We start from the raw sequence: 13,650 nt of genomic DNA, 5'->3' as shown, positions 1-13,650 counted from the left end.
ACCTACCTACCTACCTATCTATCTATCTATCTATCTATCTATCTATCTATCTATCTATCTCTATCATCATCTCTATCATCATCTATATGTATATCATCTATATCTATTATTTATCTACTTGTTTGGACTATTTCATGAAAACTTTTTTTAGATGCATTTAATTTTAACTTTTAAAATTTTTATAACTTATGATCTTTCTATAGAAAACCAAAGTGATGGAAATATGTATGATGAACCTCTAACGGAGTATTTAACTTTGGTTGGAGGCAACGGAGAAAATAACCAAAGTTTATTACATTGTTGTTTCTTGATTAAAATCAGGGAATGAATTTAGTGAGAGGAGGCAATAAAGAAATCTATTTTATTCAGAAGGCTAAAGATTCCTTTTACAGTTCTCTCTCATATATACATTCATGCTCCTATTGAGCATGAAAACCTCTGCAAATATAGGGAATTAAACAAAATAATGTTATGTTTACTACTTTTAAACCCATTCACTCACTCACTCACTCACACTCACACACACACAGAAACACACACACATACACACACACACGCACGCAAAGAGAGAGAGAGAAGAACGTAAGCAAAATAATATTCATATCTTTGTCTACAATTTAACACTCTTCTTCTATCCATTTCTGTAGTACTTTAAACCAAATTCTAGGATAATATTTTTTAAAAAACAAGGCCATGTTGAATGTCATTGCATGTCTTTGTTCCCATGTCACTGTTTGCAAGGTTAGCATATCTTTCTAATTCAGTCTGAAAGAGGAATGGCAAAAATGCACTCTTAAAAAATTAATAAAGTAGAGAAAATTCTTAGTTTGGTATACTTTTTCCTATAGCATAGTTTCAGTCTCCCTCTCCCTCCCTCCCTCCCCCCCCCTCTCTCTGTGTTTGGATAGATAGATAGATAGATAGATAGATAGATAGATAGATAGATAGATAGATAATATAAATTACATGATTATCAAAAATAATTTATGTGGTTGACTTAAATGAAATAATGACAAAATCAACATTTGAAATATGTTTAATCTTAACTTCTCAAATATAATTCTATTCCTATTAATGATTTATCACTCCTAAAAAAAGAATGGGGACCTATTATTACATAATTAGATAGATAGATAATTTTATTTCTATACTGCCCCTCTCCCGAAGGACTCGGGGTGGTGCACAGCCAAGTAAAAAACACAATACAAATCCCAATTAAATTTAAAAATTATTAAGATTATTACATTTACGGCCAAGATTCATTAAAAACCCAAAAATTTAAAACTCCAAATTTAAAACATTCAATAATGTTTACTGAATAAACATTACTTATAATGAACAAGCAATCAATTAAACTACAGAAACAAATGCATTCTGTGTTGTATAGATAAAAAAGCAGAATAAAGGTGCTGGAAGTTCAAACTAGTTCTGTTCTCATGTTGTTTTTCCAGGGGTGAAATGCTCCTGGTTTGGACTGGATCACCCGATCCGGTAGCTATAGTGGTTGGTGGTTCGGAGAACCAGTAGCAAAAATTCCTGCCTTCCCCCCATGCCCAGCTGAGCAATGCAATCATCAGAGGCTTTTTAAAATTATTTTTAAAAGCATTTTTTCTACAACCTCATTGGCTGAAAAAAATGCTTTTAAAAGTTAAAAAAAAAAAGCCTCTGATGATCGTGCGGCTCAGCTGGGATCGTCAAAGGCTTTTAAAAGCATTTTTTTTAAAAAAAGAAAAGCCTCTGACAATCAAACAACTGGGATCATCAGAGGCTTTTAAAAGCATTTTTTTTACAACCTCTTTGGCCAAAGAGGTTGTAGAAAAAATGCTTTTAAAAGGCTCTGACGATCCCAGCTGAGTTCCCTGATCGTCAGAGCCTTTTAAAAGCATTTTTGCAACTTCTTCAGCCAAAGAGGTTGTAGAAAAAATGGTTTTAAAAGTAAAAAAAAAAAAAAAAAGTTGGCACACCCACCCAGTCACATTATCCCACCACCAAGCCACGCCCACAGAACCAGTAGTAACAAATTTTACATTTCACCACTGTGTTTTTCAGTTATCTTTTCAAATAATATTATTTTGAATTGTTTTGTATCATTATAAATTATCCTGAGAAACCAAAGGTTGGATTGAAAGGAACTGCCAGTGACAACAGTATTGTCCAGAGAACTTAAATGCCAAAAGTAATGCAACTCATTCTTGTGAGAGAAAATGCTATTGTCATGGCCCAATATTGAACAAATGTCATTTAGTTTTAATCCTATTTCTTTTACATGATTTGTGTACACTATATTTTATGACCTATTTTATATCTGTTTTATTGGCTCAGTGTTGAATGTTGTAAGTCTATCATTTGTAGGTACTTCTGACACAAAATAAATAAAGTCCTGAGGAATGAATATACTTCATTCTGATCAAAGTATAATATAAACTAAAGTCGATCATAAGAAAAAAAAATTCCCTGAGTTGTAAATTGGAGGTTCAATAATACAGTTAATTGAAGCTTTTTAACTACTTTATTTATTTTTATGTTATTTATTTACTTGTCAAACATGTATAAGATAACAGATATAAGTATAAACATGATTATGCATACAGGAAATGGATACAAATAAATGGGGACAGTAGGACAGGAATGGTAGGCACATTGGTGCTCTTATGCATGCCCTTTACAGACCTCTTAGGAATGGGGTGAGGTCAACAGTAGACAGCCTAAGGTTAAAGTTATGGGGGTTTGGGGGAAGTAACCACAGAGTCAGGAAGAGCATTCCAGAGATTGACCACTCTGTTGCTGAAGTCATATTTTTTGCAATTGAGTTTGGAGTGGTTTACCTTAAGTTTGTATCTATTGTGTGTTCGTATATTATTGAGGTTGAAGCTGAAGTAGTCATTGACAGGTAGGATAATTTTGTGTACTATGCTTAGGTCAGACCTTTTTGTCTTGTTGATTGAAAGAAAAGGAGGAAGAAACATGGAATATCACACAATTCTTCTATTCTGAAAATCCTTCCTTTTTATAAGTATTAGAGAATATGAACCTCCTTGTTTATATATTTATTTGAACTATTATTAAACTATATATTTAATCTGTATCAATCTAATATTTTTAATGTGTAGGGGAGTTTATAAAAATTGCTAGATAAACAGTCTTCATTTAAAAAGGGATGAAGGAAAGAAGGAAGGGGGAAGGGAGGGAGGGAGGGAGGAAAGACTTAATGCTATGTTTGTAATAAATGAGAATTGTTTACTACATTGTGATACTACAATGATATTTAAAATAGATTTTACTTTCATTCCTACTTCAGGAGGATATATAGGTATCCTAATTTACTTGAAAGTGAACAATCATCATCATCATCACCATCATCATCATCTATAAAAATTATCATATGCCATTAATAAAAAAAATGATGCATAAAACCAAGAATGAAAACCTCCTAAAATCAAAACCAGCATGATGTTGTGGACATAGTACTTAGATATCAACAAAGCATTTGACAAAGTAGACCACAAGCTACTTCTTGGTAAACTAGAAATATGTGGGCTAGGCAGTATCATCACCAGATGATGACTGACAAACCATACTCACTGAGTAGTCCTTAATGACACTACATCTACATGAAGGGAAATAAACAGTTGGGTAGCACAAGGTTCTGTCTTAGGCCCAGTACTCTTCAATACCTTCATATATGACTTAGATGAGGGAATAAAAGGGGAACTCATCAAATTTGCAGATGACACTAAACTGGCAGGAATAGCCAACACTCTAAAGACCAGCTCAGGATCCAAAAATATCTTGACAGAGTTGAACAATGGGCCCTACCCAAGAACTTGAAATATGAACAGTGTTCATAGTCAAATGCAAATGTTATTTTATATGAGGTTGTGATTTTAATATGCATCTTTTTTTTCTTTCAGCTGACACATTCCCTCTTGGTAATTAACTTTAACAAATGGCAAATCAATCATTCATCTCTCAATTTCTGCTCCTTGAATTCTCAGTAATCCAAGAACTGCAAATTGCACATTTCTGTTTATTTCTGACTTTATATTTAGTGACCATAATAGGGAATCTTCTTATCTTTTCTGCAGTAGTTTTGAGTTCCTAGCGTTGGCTTTGACTTTAACTTGTAACCTTTTTATATCTTAATAATGATTTGTGTTTCTTTATTTTACAATATTACTATTTTACTGTTATTGTATTTTGTGTGATTATAACAAACAATAATACATAATCTATCTATTATCTATCACCTACCTATATCTAGCCATCTATATATTAATATATTTTAACTAGATAAATATTAAATGGACTATTAAATGGACTATTCAGACCTTTAATATTAACTAAAAATGGTTTAAATTTATTTTAGCCACCCTTTTCAGAAAAGCCAATCAGTTGGTCCAAGTTATGATCTCTTAAGTCTTTTTCCATTACAAATAAAAACTTGGCGTTCTTCATCGCTTTATCTGAGGTATACACAGAAGCATCAATGTATCCCAGACAACTCCTGGACAAAATGGAGTATCCATCTGCATCTTTTATCTTTTTAATTTTTGAGAAACATCCCCCTTTGCAATGATTTTGTTTTGTTTTGTTATAAAATAATTGACTGTGGCCATACTTTTTCAAATTGATAATGTTTACAAAGGAAAAAAAACAAACTAAAATTGTTATGAATAGTTATAGAGATGCAACAGCGGGAATTTTACGGTGAATGTACAATAAACTTACTTTTGATATTTTAAAAAAGAACAGGTAAAAAATATTTACCAGTGGTAAATCAGCCATAAGGATAAAATATGCCTTTTATGAGGAAAAAAAAAAAGATCCCTCTTTTAGACGAATGACTAATCAAATTGTGGAAGAAAACCTTCATATGCAGAAGCATTGCAAAATAGCTGCTAGAAATAAAAAATTTCATCCCCCTTTTCCCTTTTCAGAGTTCATAGCATGAAATAATGTTTCCAGTAATTTTAGTTATTCTTCATCTTTTTTTCCCCTGATATACAATGCATTGCCTACAACCAAAAATCTCCAAAACTCTTTATCTTAAAAACAGAAGATTACAGATACATAAAAGCAATTCTTCTACAAACTTTCTGTACATGTAGCAGTATTTTCTCTCTTAATAGCATTTCTAGACATACAAATTTGATTAGAAGGAATGAATCATAAAATGTGTGATTGTTTTAAAAATAATACATTACAAAAGAGTATATCAAAGCCACAGTATGGCAAAAAGGCTTTTATAAATTATAAAATATATATGTAAAATGCATATATAACTAGAAGGATAATCAAATATATATGTTTTGTATGGCAATTTAAATAGTAATGAAAAAGTGACATTTTTCATTTAAACAAAAAGACATAACTAATTTCTTTGTGTTTATTGTTTAGCTCTATTTCTTTACAGTCATAAAATTTAATGCTAAATGCTTCTGTAAAACCAAAATTTAATTAACTAGCTTTAATGCTACATACCATTTTATAGTTCCTTTAATTTCACAATGAGAAAAAAAATCTAACCCCTGAATCAAAATCATCATTTTTTTCTTCATTAATAGGAATATGACCTTTTCAATCACAGAAGTTCAGTTATATTTCAAGAATTTCAGGAAATTGAAAGTACACACTAAAATACACATAATTGAAAATATTTCTGTAAGGTGTGGGGGAAAAAACAGAGAATCAGCTTCCAGAATGCTATTTTGAGTTCCTTGTTCCTCATGCTATAAACCAATGGATTCATGACTGGTGGCATCACACAGTAAAACAAAGAAATCAAGATATTTGATGTCGATTGGGAGCTGGATGTGGGTCTCATGTATGCAAAGGTACCACATGCCATAAACAAACAAATGACTATGAGATGAGGTAAACAGGTAGAGAAGGCTTTTTGCTTCCCTTGAGTAGATGGGATTCTCAAAACTGTTCTAAAGATCTGAACATAAGAAAAAGCAATTAGACCATAATAAACAAAACCTAAAGAAGAAGCAAAGATAAGTGCCTGTTCTACTGCAACATAAAACTTAGAACAAGAGATCTTGAGTAATTGAGGAATTTCACAGAAGAACTGATTGATGATTCTAGAACAGAACTCCAGTGTAACTAAATTTCCCATATGGAGCATTGACCAAAACAAGGCACCCATCCATACAGTGGTTGCCATTTGGATGCAGGCTTTTTTGTTCATTATCATCTCATAATGCAGTGGCTTGCATATGGCTACATAACGATCATATGCCATGACACCCAGAAGAAAGAAATGAGACATGATGAAAAAAACAAAGAAGAAAACCTGGCAGAGACATCCAGAGTAAGTAATTGCTTCAGTGTTCATCAAGGAATTCAGCATAGACTTGGGAACTGTAACTGAGATGGAGCCAAGATCTTGCAAGGATAGATTGACTAGAAAAAAATACATGGGTGAATGGAGTTGATGGCTATAAACAATGACAGTGATGATGATGAGATTTTCAATGATGGCTACCAAATAAATTATTAAAAAAACAACAATATGGATTATTCGTAGTTCTTCAGTATCAGGGAATCCATGCAGAAGGAATTCACTAATTCTTGACTCATTTTCCATTCTTTTTGATTTCAGAAGTTATAATAGGAGCTTTAATCTAGACCCTTTCCATGTACCTTTGGCAGTATTCATGGTGCAATGAAATGCTCTTCAAACAATATTTTTGATGCAAAAGTGCTAGATAAAAACAGAGGTTTATCTTTGGGATGTTTGTAATTATCCTCAGGGAGCTCATTTCTCAGGAGCCTAATTTACTTTAGCAGCCCTAGATCCATGCAGGTATGTGAAAATTTGGTTAGAGATGTATTCATACTGCTTTTAATTACATGGCAAATGCTAATTTTTCAGATTAGACTAAACTAGACTAGACTAGACTAGACTAGACTAGACTAGACTAGACTAGACTAGACTAGACTAGACTAGGACTTTGGAGGACTTCTAGTCCAATCACCTTCTTGAGTAGGAGACCTACACCATTTCAGACAAATGTTGTCCAGTTATTCAGTATCTTTCTGAAAGCCTGTAGTAATAGAGCACCCACAATTTTTGGAAGCAAGCTATTCCATTGGTTACTTGATCTTACCTTTAGAAAATTTCTCTTTAGTTCTAGGTTGCTTCTCTCCTTGGTTAGTTTCCATCTATTGTTTCTTGTCTTGCCTTTTGGTGCTTTGAAAAAATAGTTTGACCCCTCATCAAAGTAGGAGCCCCTCAAATAGTGCAGTACAAGATAATTTCAGTTTAATAACTTCAGTTGAAAAACAAAAACAAAAGCAAATTACATAATTGTTTTTGTTTGTTTTTGTTGTTTTGATTAAATATTCAAAGTTGGATATAAAGAGCTGTACTAGTGCATAGAACTAGGATAAAAAGAAGGAATGTTTAAGAAGAAATGTATATTACTCCAGGTAACATCTACACAATTTTTAAAAACTAAGCACATATTATTAAAAATAGTTAATTCATTAGTATTTATTTGATCAAATACCAGCAAACTTTTGAATAATGAAACCTATTAGGAAAGATCCAACTGCAAACTAAGGAGAAATTTCCTGATACATTATCAGGTTTGATTTTAAACTATTTTTTCACATTAATATATGACATGAGTCAGGATGCTTATTACTTTCAAAAAAAAAAAAAGTTGTGTAATGCACTGGATAATAAAAACAGGGGTGGGATTCTACCAGTTTGCACCGGTTCAATAGAACCGGTTGTTAACTTTCTAAGCAGTTCAGAGAACTGGTTGTTAGAAGAAATCTCCTTTTCTTTTTTTCCACTTTACAGGGTTAATCCTGTAAGGAATTACAATGTTCTGGTGTTGTTTCTAGCCTAATTTTTATTGCCCTGTTTACAGAAACTGCCTCTTTGTTAACCCTTATTACATTCTTGGGAATACACCTAGATTAACTGTCACCTCCAGAGCTTCTCCAGAGTTTTTTTCTTTTCTTTGCTTGATTTTCTTAAAGGGGAAAGGTTGTTTTAAGCTTTTTACACTGCTATTGGGAGGAAATACTCCCCTGTTGGAGTTCTTCCAGCCAGGATGCAACGATCAGCACTTTGAAGAAATAATTGCACAATGAAGCAGAGCAAGAAGCTTTTAAGGACAAGGAATCCAGATGAGTGACATTCAGCAAGGCTTCTTGGCTAGCTAAAAAGATTGACATTCAAATGTGAGTTTACATACCCTTTCTGACTTTTGGTCTAAAACTGGTTTTTGGTGTTTAATTGTGTGCTTGGTGATGTTTAATCATGTGTTTATTGATGGCATAATTTTCCCTAATCAGCTTTGTTTGGAAGGAAAAAGATTAATCTCTGTTCCTGAAAAGAAGCAGTTTCAGAAATCTGGCTAGTTCCCGAGTCTATTTGTTCTGGTAATTGGTTTAACAAGCAACAGCTACTGTGTTTGCTCCTTTGCTTCATTCTGGAGAGCTTAAATGACCTCTCTGCTAAAGAGTTTCACTTTATGAGCAAGAGTTGGCTGCTGATAGTTATCATTGCATTTTTACTATTTTAATTCCTCAAGGTGCTCTGGCTCCTTGCCTGATTTGTAACTCCATCTTGCAGGTATTTCTAATTTAATGATTGGTATTTAGGACAACTTTTTGCAAGCAAAGAAGCTTTTTGTATTTTTGTACAGGTAATCTTTGATTTACAACAGTTCATTTAGTGACCATTCAAAGTTACAGTGGCACTGAAAAAAATGATTTATAACCATTTTTTACACTTATGACCGTTGCAGCAAACTGTCATTAGGGCAAAGAAGTGATGTTGAGTTGGTCACGCCCATACGGTCACATGACCACCTGGCCACGTCTACTCGGTCACATGAAGCACCACAGTTATGAAATGTGTGACATGGTTGTTAAGAATGATGCAACAGGCATAAATCATGACCGGTCATAAGTGCAAGGACCGGTCAAAAGTGTGAGGACCGGTCAGAAATCACTTTTTTTCAGCCCTCTGAGTAGTCCCTATGCATGTAGCCATGGCCACCCTGTCACATGACCACCAAGCCAAGCCCCCAAATAAGCCAAACCCACAGAACCGGTTGTTAAAAAATTTAAATCCCACCACTGGATAAAAATCCTTAGCCAAACAAGTATTTCTTGGCTTTTAGGTTGGCTTTTCACCAGCATACTTTCATAAGCACTATTTAACCAGGTCTTTTTTGTATTAAATACACAAGCTAAGTTTTCTGAAGTAATATAAAGCCATATGTACTCATTCAAACATACATTTATATTTAAAACTTTAAATATTTTCAATGCAAATTTTCTATCACCTCATGTTTGAAATTAAATATTGCATGAAAGTTGGAGTAACCTAATTTTATAGGGTTTTTTTTCAGTTGTATCATCTGCTTCCAAGATAAATCAGCATCTGAAATTAACTATAATAGATCCATATGCAGGATCCAAAGCTTTCATAGCAATGAAGATAACAATGTCACACCACTGTGACACAGGTTCCAATACTTTTTAAGGGAAAATCACAATGTATTACTTTGTACATTTTAATATTTTAAGTGGTTTTGGTACTTTAGAAAGCAGGGGTGAAATCCAGCAGGTTCTGACAGGTTCTGGAGAACTGGTAGCGGAAATTTCGAGTAGTTTGGAGAACCGGCAATTACCACCTCTGGCTGGTCCCAGAGTAGGGTGGAAATGGAAATTTTGCAGTATCCTTCCTCTGCCATGCCCATCAAGCCACGCCCACCAACCCATACCACACCCACCAAGCTACGTCCACAGAACCGGTAATAAAAAAAAAATGGATTTCACCACTGTTAGAAAGGTGATGATTGAGGAGACATTTTTGATCAATTTTATCTTTTTGTAATCTTTGAGCTAATATAGACAGTTACTTGACTATTGTAATTAATAGACACATCAACCAGAAAGTAAACATTTCTCTCTGTGCTCTCATTATTCATTTACATTAACTTTCTGAATAAATCCCCCAGGAATAAAGTTTTGGGCTCTGTTGAACTATTAGGAACGTGTTTTGACAAACATAACACTTATATTTATAATAATATGTGTGCCATAGTAACTACTTGATATACAAATGCAGAAAAACCTTTTGATTGTTTGAAGGAGAAAAAGATAGGAGGGGATCATATGTAGCATATATGGCTTCACAAGTGAGCAACAGAACACATTGCTTTGAAGTGACCCAAAGCTAGAGAAGAAAATTCCATCTGAAAATAAAATATTTGAAGAGAGAAAGTAAGATTTATGTTTTAATAATTTTATTGATAAACTGCTTATTGTTCTTAGAACAGAATGAAAATAACTTTGTACTCAATTGTTTATAAAATATGTGAATAATGTATTTATATACCATTAACATCTGATATATTTGTGTAGAGTTTTTCTGTAGATTATTTCATTATTTCTCCTGAGGCCATATGTTATACCTAATCTACATATATAGGATTTATCGTGTCAAATAAATGTCACCAAACAAATTGAATCTCCTTCCCAATGCTTTGTACTGTGTAGCTTTGCTGATGACTCTGGCCAATTCTGGACAGTATATGAATATTATGGAATGTCAAAACAGTTTACCGTAAAATACAATTAAGTAGTAAGATTATTATCTTCAATGGATCTTGATGATATTCCCTTCCCTTCCCTTTCCCTTTCCCTTCCTTCCCTTCCCTTCCCTTCCCTTCCCTTCCCTTCCCTTCCCTTCCCACAAAATAATCAACTTAAATAACAATGAAAAACAATTAAAGAAAAAAAGGCCTGAAATAAATTCAGAATGAGAAAATTTATGATTATGCACACATGTACATTGTAGCATTGTAATTCAGATAGGTAGTTATCTACCTATACATAAACATATACAGAGCTCCAAAATAATTCCCATTGCTTTATAGTTTTTTAAAAATATTCTTATATATTCAATTCATTTTTTTTCCATTACATACATTTCCAATATACTGTACAATATTTACAGTAATTATTAGTATAGTTGAAAGAATACTTCCTACAAGATTGTGTTAGATCAAGGAGGTTACAGATTCTAGAATTTTCTGCATTTTTCTTCTTAACAACATGTAATGTCTGATCAAAAAATATTGTTAATTATTTTATTAGTCGTTTACTAAGATATTCCTTATTCACACATTTATCTGATCTTGCATAAAAATCTTGAAAACATTCTTTGCTAATCAACCTCCAATACATATTTTTTCATGTCTCCCTCCATCCCTCCATCAGGTGTTCCAATGCAAATGGAATTTTATAAGAGGTTGTGATTTTAATATTTATCTTTCTGTTTTCTTGCAGCTGATGCATTTGCTATTGGTAATTAATTTTAAGAAATGGCAAATCAATCATTCATCTCTGAATTTCTGCTCCTTGAATTCTCAGCAATCCAAGAACTGCGAATTGCACATTTCTGTTTATTTCTGACTTTATATTTAGCAACCTTAACAGGGAATCTTCTTATCATCTCTGTGGTGGTTTTTGATTACCGTCTCCACACACCCATGTACTTCTTTCTAATGAATTTGGCCATCCAGGATATTGCTTCTGTTTCAGTTCTTATCCCCCAAATCATGATCAATTATGTGTTGAACAACAGATATATTTCTTATTCTGGATGTGTTGCTCAAGTCCTTTTCTTTATCTCCTTTGTAGGATGTGATGTTGCCCTTCTTACAGTCATGGGCTATGATCGCTATGTTGCCATTTGCAACCCTTTGCAATATGAACTGATAATGAATAGGAGAACTTGCAAGCAAATGGTTGGATGTGTATGGATTGCTGGTTTCCTCTATGGTGGGTTACATACTGGTGGCACTTTTGCATCACCTTTCTGTTCCAATATTGTTAATCAGTTCTTCTGTGAAATCCCACAGTTGCTTAAGCTTGCTTGCGCTGATTTATTCCTAGCTGAAATTGGAGCCCTAATTTTTAGTGCTCTAGCTGGGGTTGGCATCCTTATTTTCATTGTTGCTACCTATATGCAGATCTTCTCTGCTGTCTTGAGAATTCCTTCTGTTCAAGCAAGGAAAAAGGCATTGTCCACCTGTCTACCTCATGTCATTGTTTTCTCTGTATTTGTAACTATTGTCAGTTTTGCTTATCTTAGAACCCCACCTCAGAAACCTTCCCACCTGGATTTGGCAATAACTATAACATACTCAATTTTTCCACCCATGCTAAATCCATTGATTTATAGCTTGAGAAATAAAGAAATTAAAAATGCTCTATCAAAGCTGTTACATTTCTGAGAGTCTTCTAGGAATATCTTGCTCATTTTTGTATAGCTATGAATCTGTCATTATGTAGCATCTATATTAGGAAACTGATGTCAAATTTAATTTCAGCAATAACTGTCAGACATGAATAAAACTTTCATAAAATCTTATTAATTTACTTGACTGGTGTGTAAGGTTGAAATAAACATCTCTCTTTATGCATATATGTATATGTATGTGTGTATATGTTTGTTTCATGTATGAGTATATATTTATATCTATATATGTATATGTGCAGTGGTGGGTTGCTACCAGTTGTACCCGGATCGGCAAACCGGTAGCAGTGGCGGCAGGAAGCTCCACTCACCTGCACTGGACACAAACAAACAAATATATGGTATTTATGTAGTAAAACCTGAATGGATTTAATACATTTGTTTTAATATTCTCTTCAGAAAAATAGAGATAAAGAACTGTGTATTTCCATTGCTTAAAACAGCGGTAGCACTACAAGATAGAACATGGACTAATAGTATTTAAGGTACCTCGGAGGTCTTCTAGACCAAACCCCTACTCAAGCAGGAGACCCTTTATCATTTATGACAAATCGTTGTCCAGTCTCTTTTGAAAGCCTCAATGATGAGCACCCACAACTTCTGAAGGCAACCTGTTCCATTGATTGATTGATCTGACTGTTAGGAAATTTCTTCTTAGTTCTGTATTGCTTCTCTCCTTGGTTAGTTTTCCATCCATTATTTCTTATCTTGTCTTTTGATGCTTTGGAAAATAGTTTGACCCCCTCGTCTTTATAGGAATTTTTCAAATATTGGGACAGTTCTATCATGTCATCCCTAGTCCTTCTTTCCATTAGACTAAACATACCCAATTCTTGCAAACATTCTTTATATGTTTCAACCTCCAGTCACCAAATCATTTATGTTGCTGTTTTCTGCATTCTTTCCAGAGTCTCAACATCTTTTTTATATAGTTGTGACCAGAATTGAATGCAGTATTTCATTACTAGTACTAGTATTAATGGTGGTGGTATTGATGGTGGTAAAATTAGCAGTATTAATTGTATATCCATGTTAGGTTCAGCTTGTAGCTTACTCCTAACTTGTTGGTCAGGCAATATATCTGTTTCTTTAAGAAACAACTGAGCCACGTAATCAGGGTTTGCTGAACCCTGTAATTAGGCTACAGTGCATAAATAAGCAGCACAGAGAAGCGTTCCTTCTTCCTGAATGCTCCTGTTGCTTCCTGCGTCTTTCTGCTGATTGTTATATGGTACTGTATACCAAGAGTTACTAAAGTCTGTTTGCTTTGGTAAGGGAAGATACTTACTGGACTGATATTACTGTTTATGACCTTGGACTGTTTTACCTACACCGAGACTGCTTCTTATCTT

General features: G+C 33.6%; 2 protein-coding genes across 2 annotated transcripts; one reads left to right on the top strand and one right to left on the bottom strand.

Moving 5' to 3' along the window:
- Nucleotides 1–5,632: 5,632 nt before the first annotated feature.
- LOC117668739 (olfactory receptor 14A16-like) lies at nucleotides 5,633–6,592 on the bottom strand. The gene has a single exon (XM_034422799.2). The coding sequence runs from the start codon at nucleotides 6,590–6,592 to the stop codon at nucleotides 5,633–5,635; it is 960 nt and encodes a 319-aa protein (XP_034278690.1).
- A 4,768-nt stretch (nucleotides 6,593–11,360) lies between these two features.
- Nucleotides 11,361–12,363, top strand: LOC117668884 (olfactory receptor 14J1-like). The gene has a single exon (XM_034422937.1). It carries the CDS (start codon nucleotides 11,361–11,363, stop codon nucleotides 12,273–12,275), a length of 915 nt encoding a protein of 304 aa, XP_034278828.1. The 3' UTR covers nucleotides 12,276–12,363.
- Nucleotides 12,364–13,650: the final 1,287 nt, after the last annotated feature.

Source organism: Pantherophis guttatus, chromosome 4 (assembly GCF_059756535.1).
Source record: "Pantherophis guttatus breed Tessera chromosome 4, ASM5975653v1, whole genome shotgun sequence".
Lineage (NCBI taxonomy): Eukaryota > Metazoa > Chordata > Lepidosauria > Squamata > Colubridae > Pantherophis > Pantherophis guttatus.
Note: the sequence above shows the minus strand (reverse complement) of the source record. Positions and strands in the feature narration are given on the sequence as shown.

Bases quoted from the DNA above. Each gene is read 5' to 3' on its own strand.
- LOC117668739 (XM_034422799.2), bottom strand. From the start codon at position 6,592: ATGGAAAATGAGTCAAGAATTAGTGAATTCCTTCTGCATGGATTCCCT.
- LOC117668884 (XM_034422937.1), top strand. From the start codon at position 11,361: ATGGCAAATCAATCATTCATCTCTGAATTTCTGCTCCTTGAATTCTCA.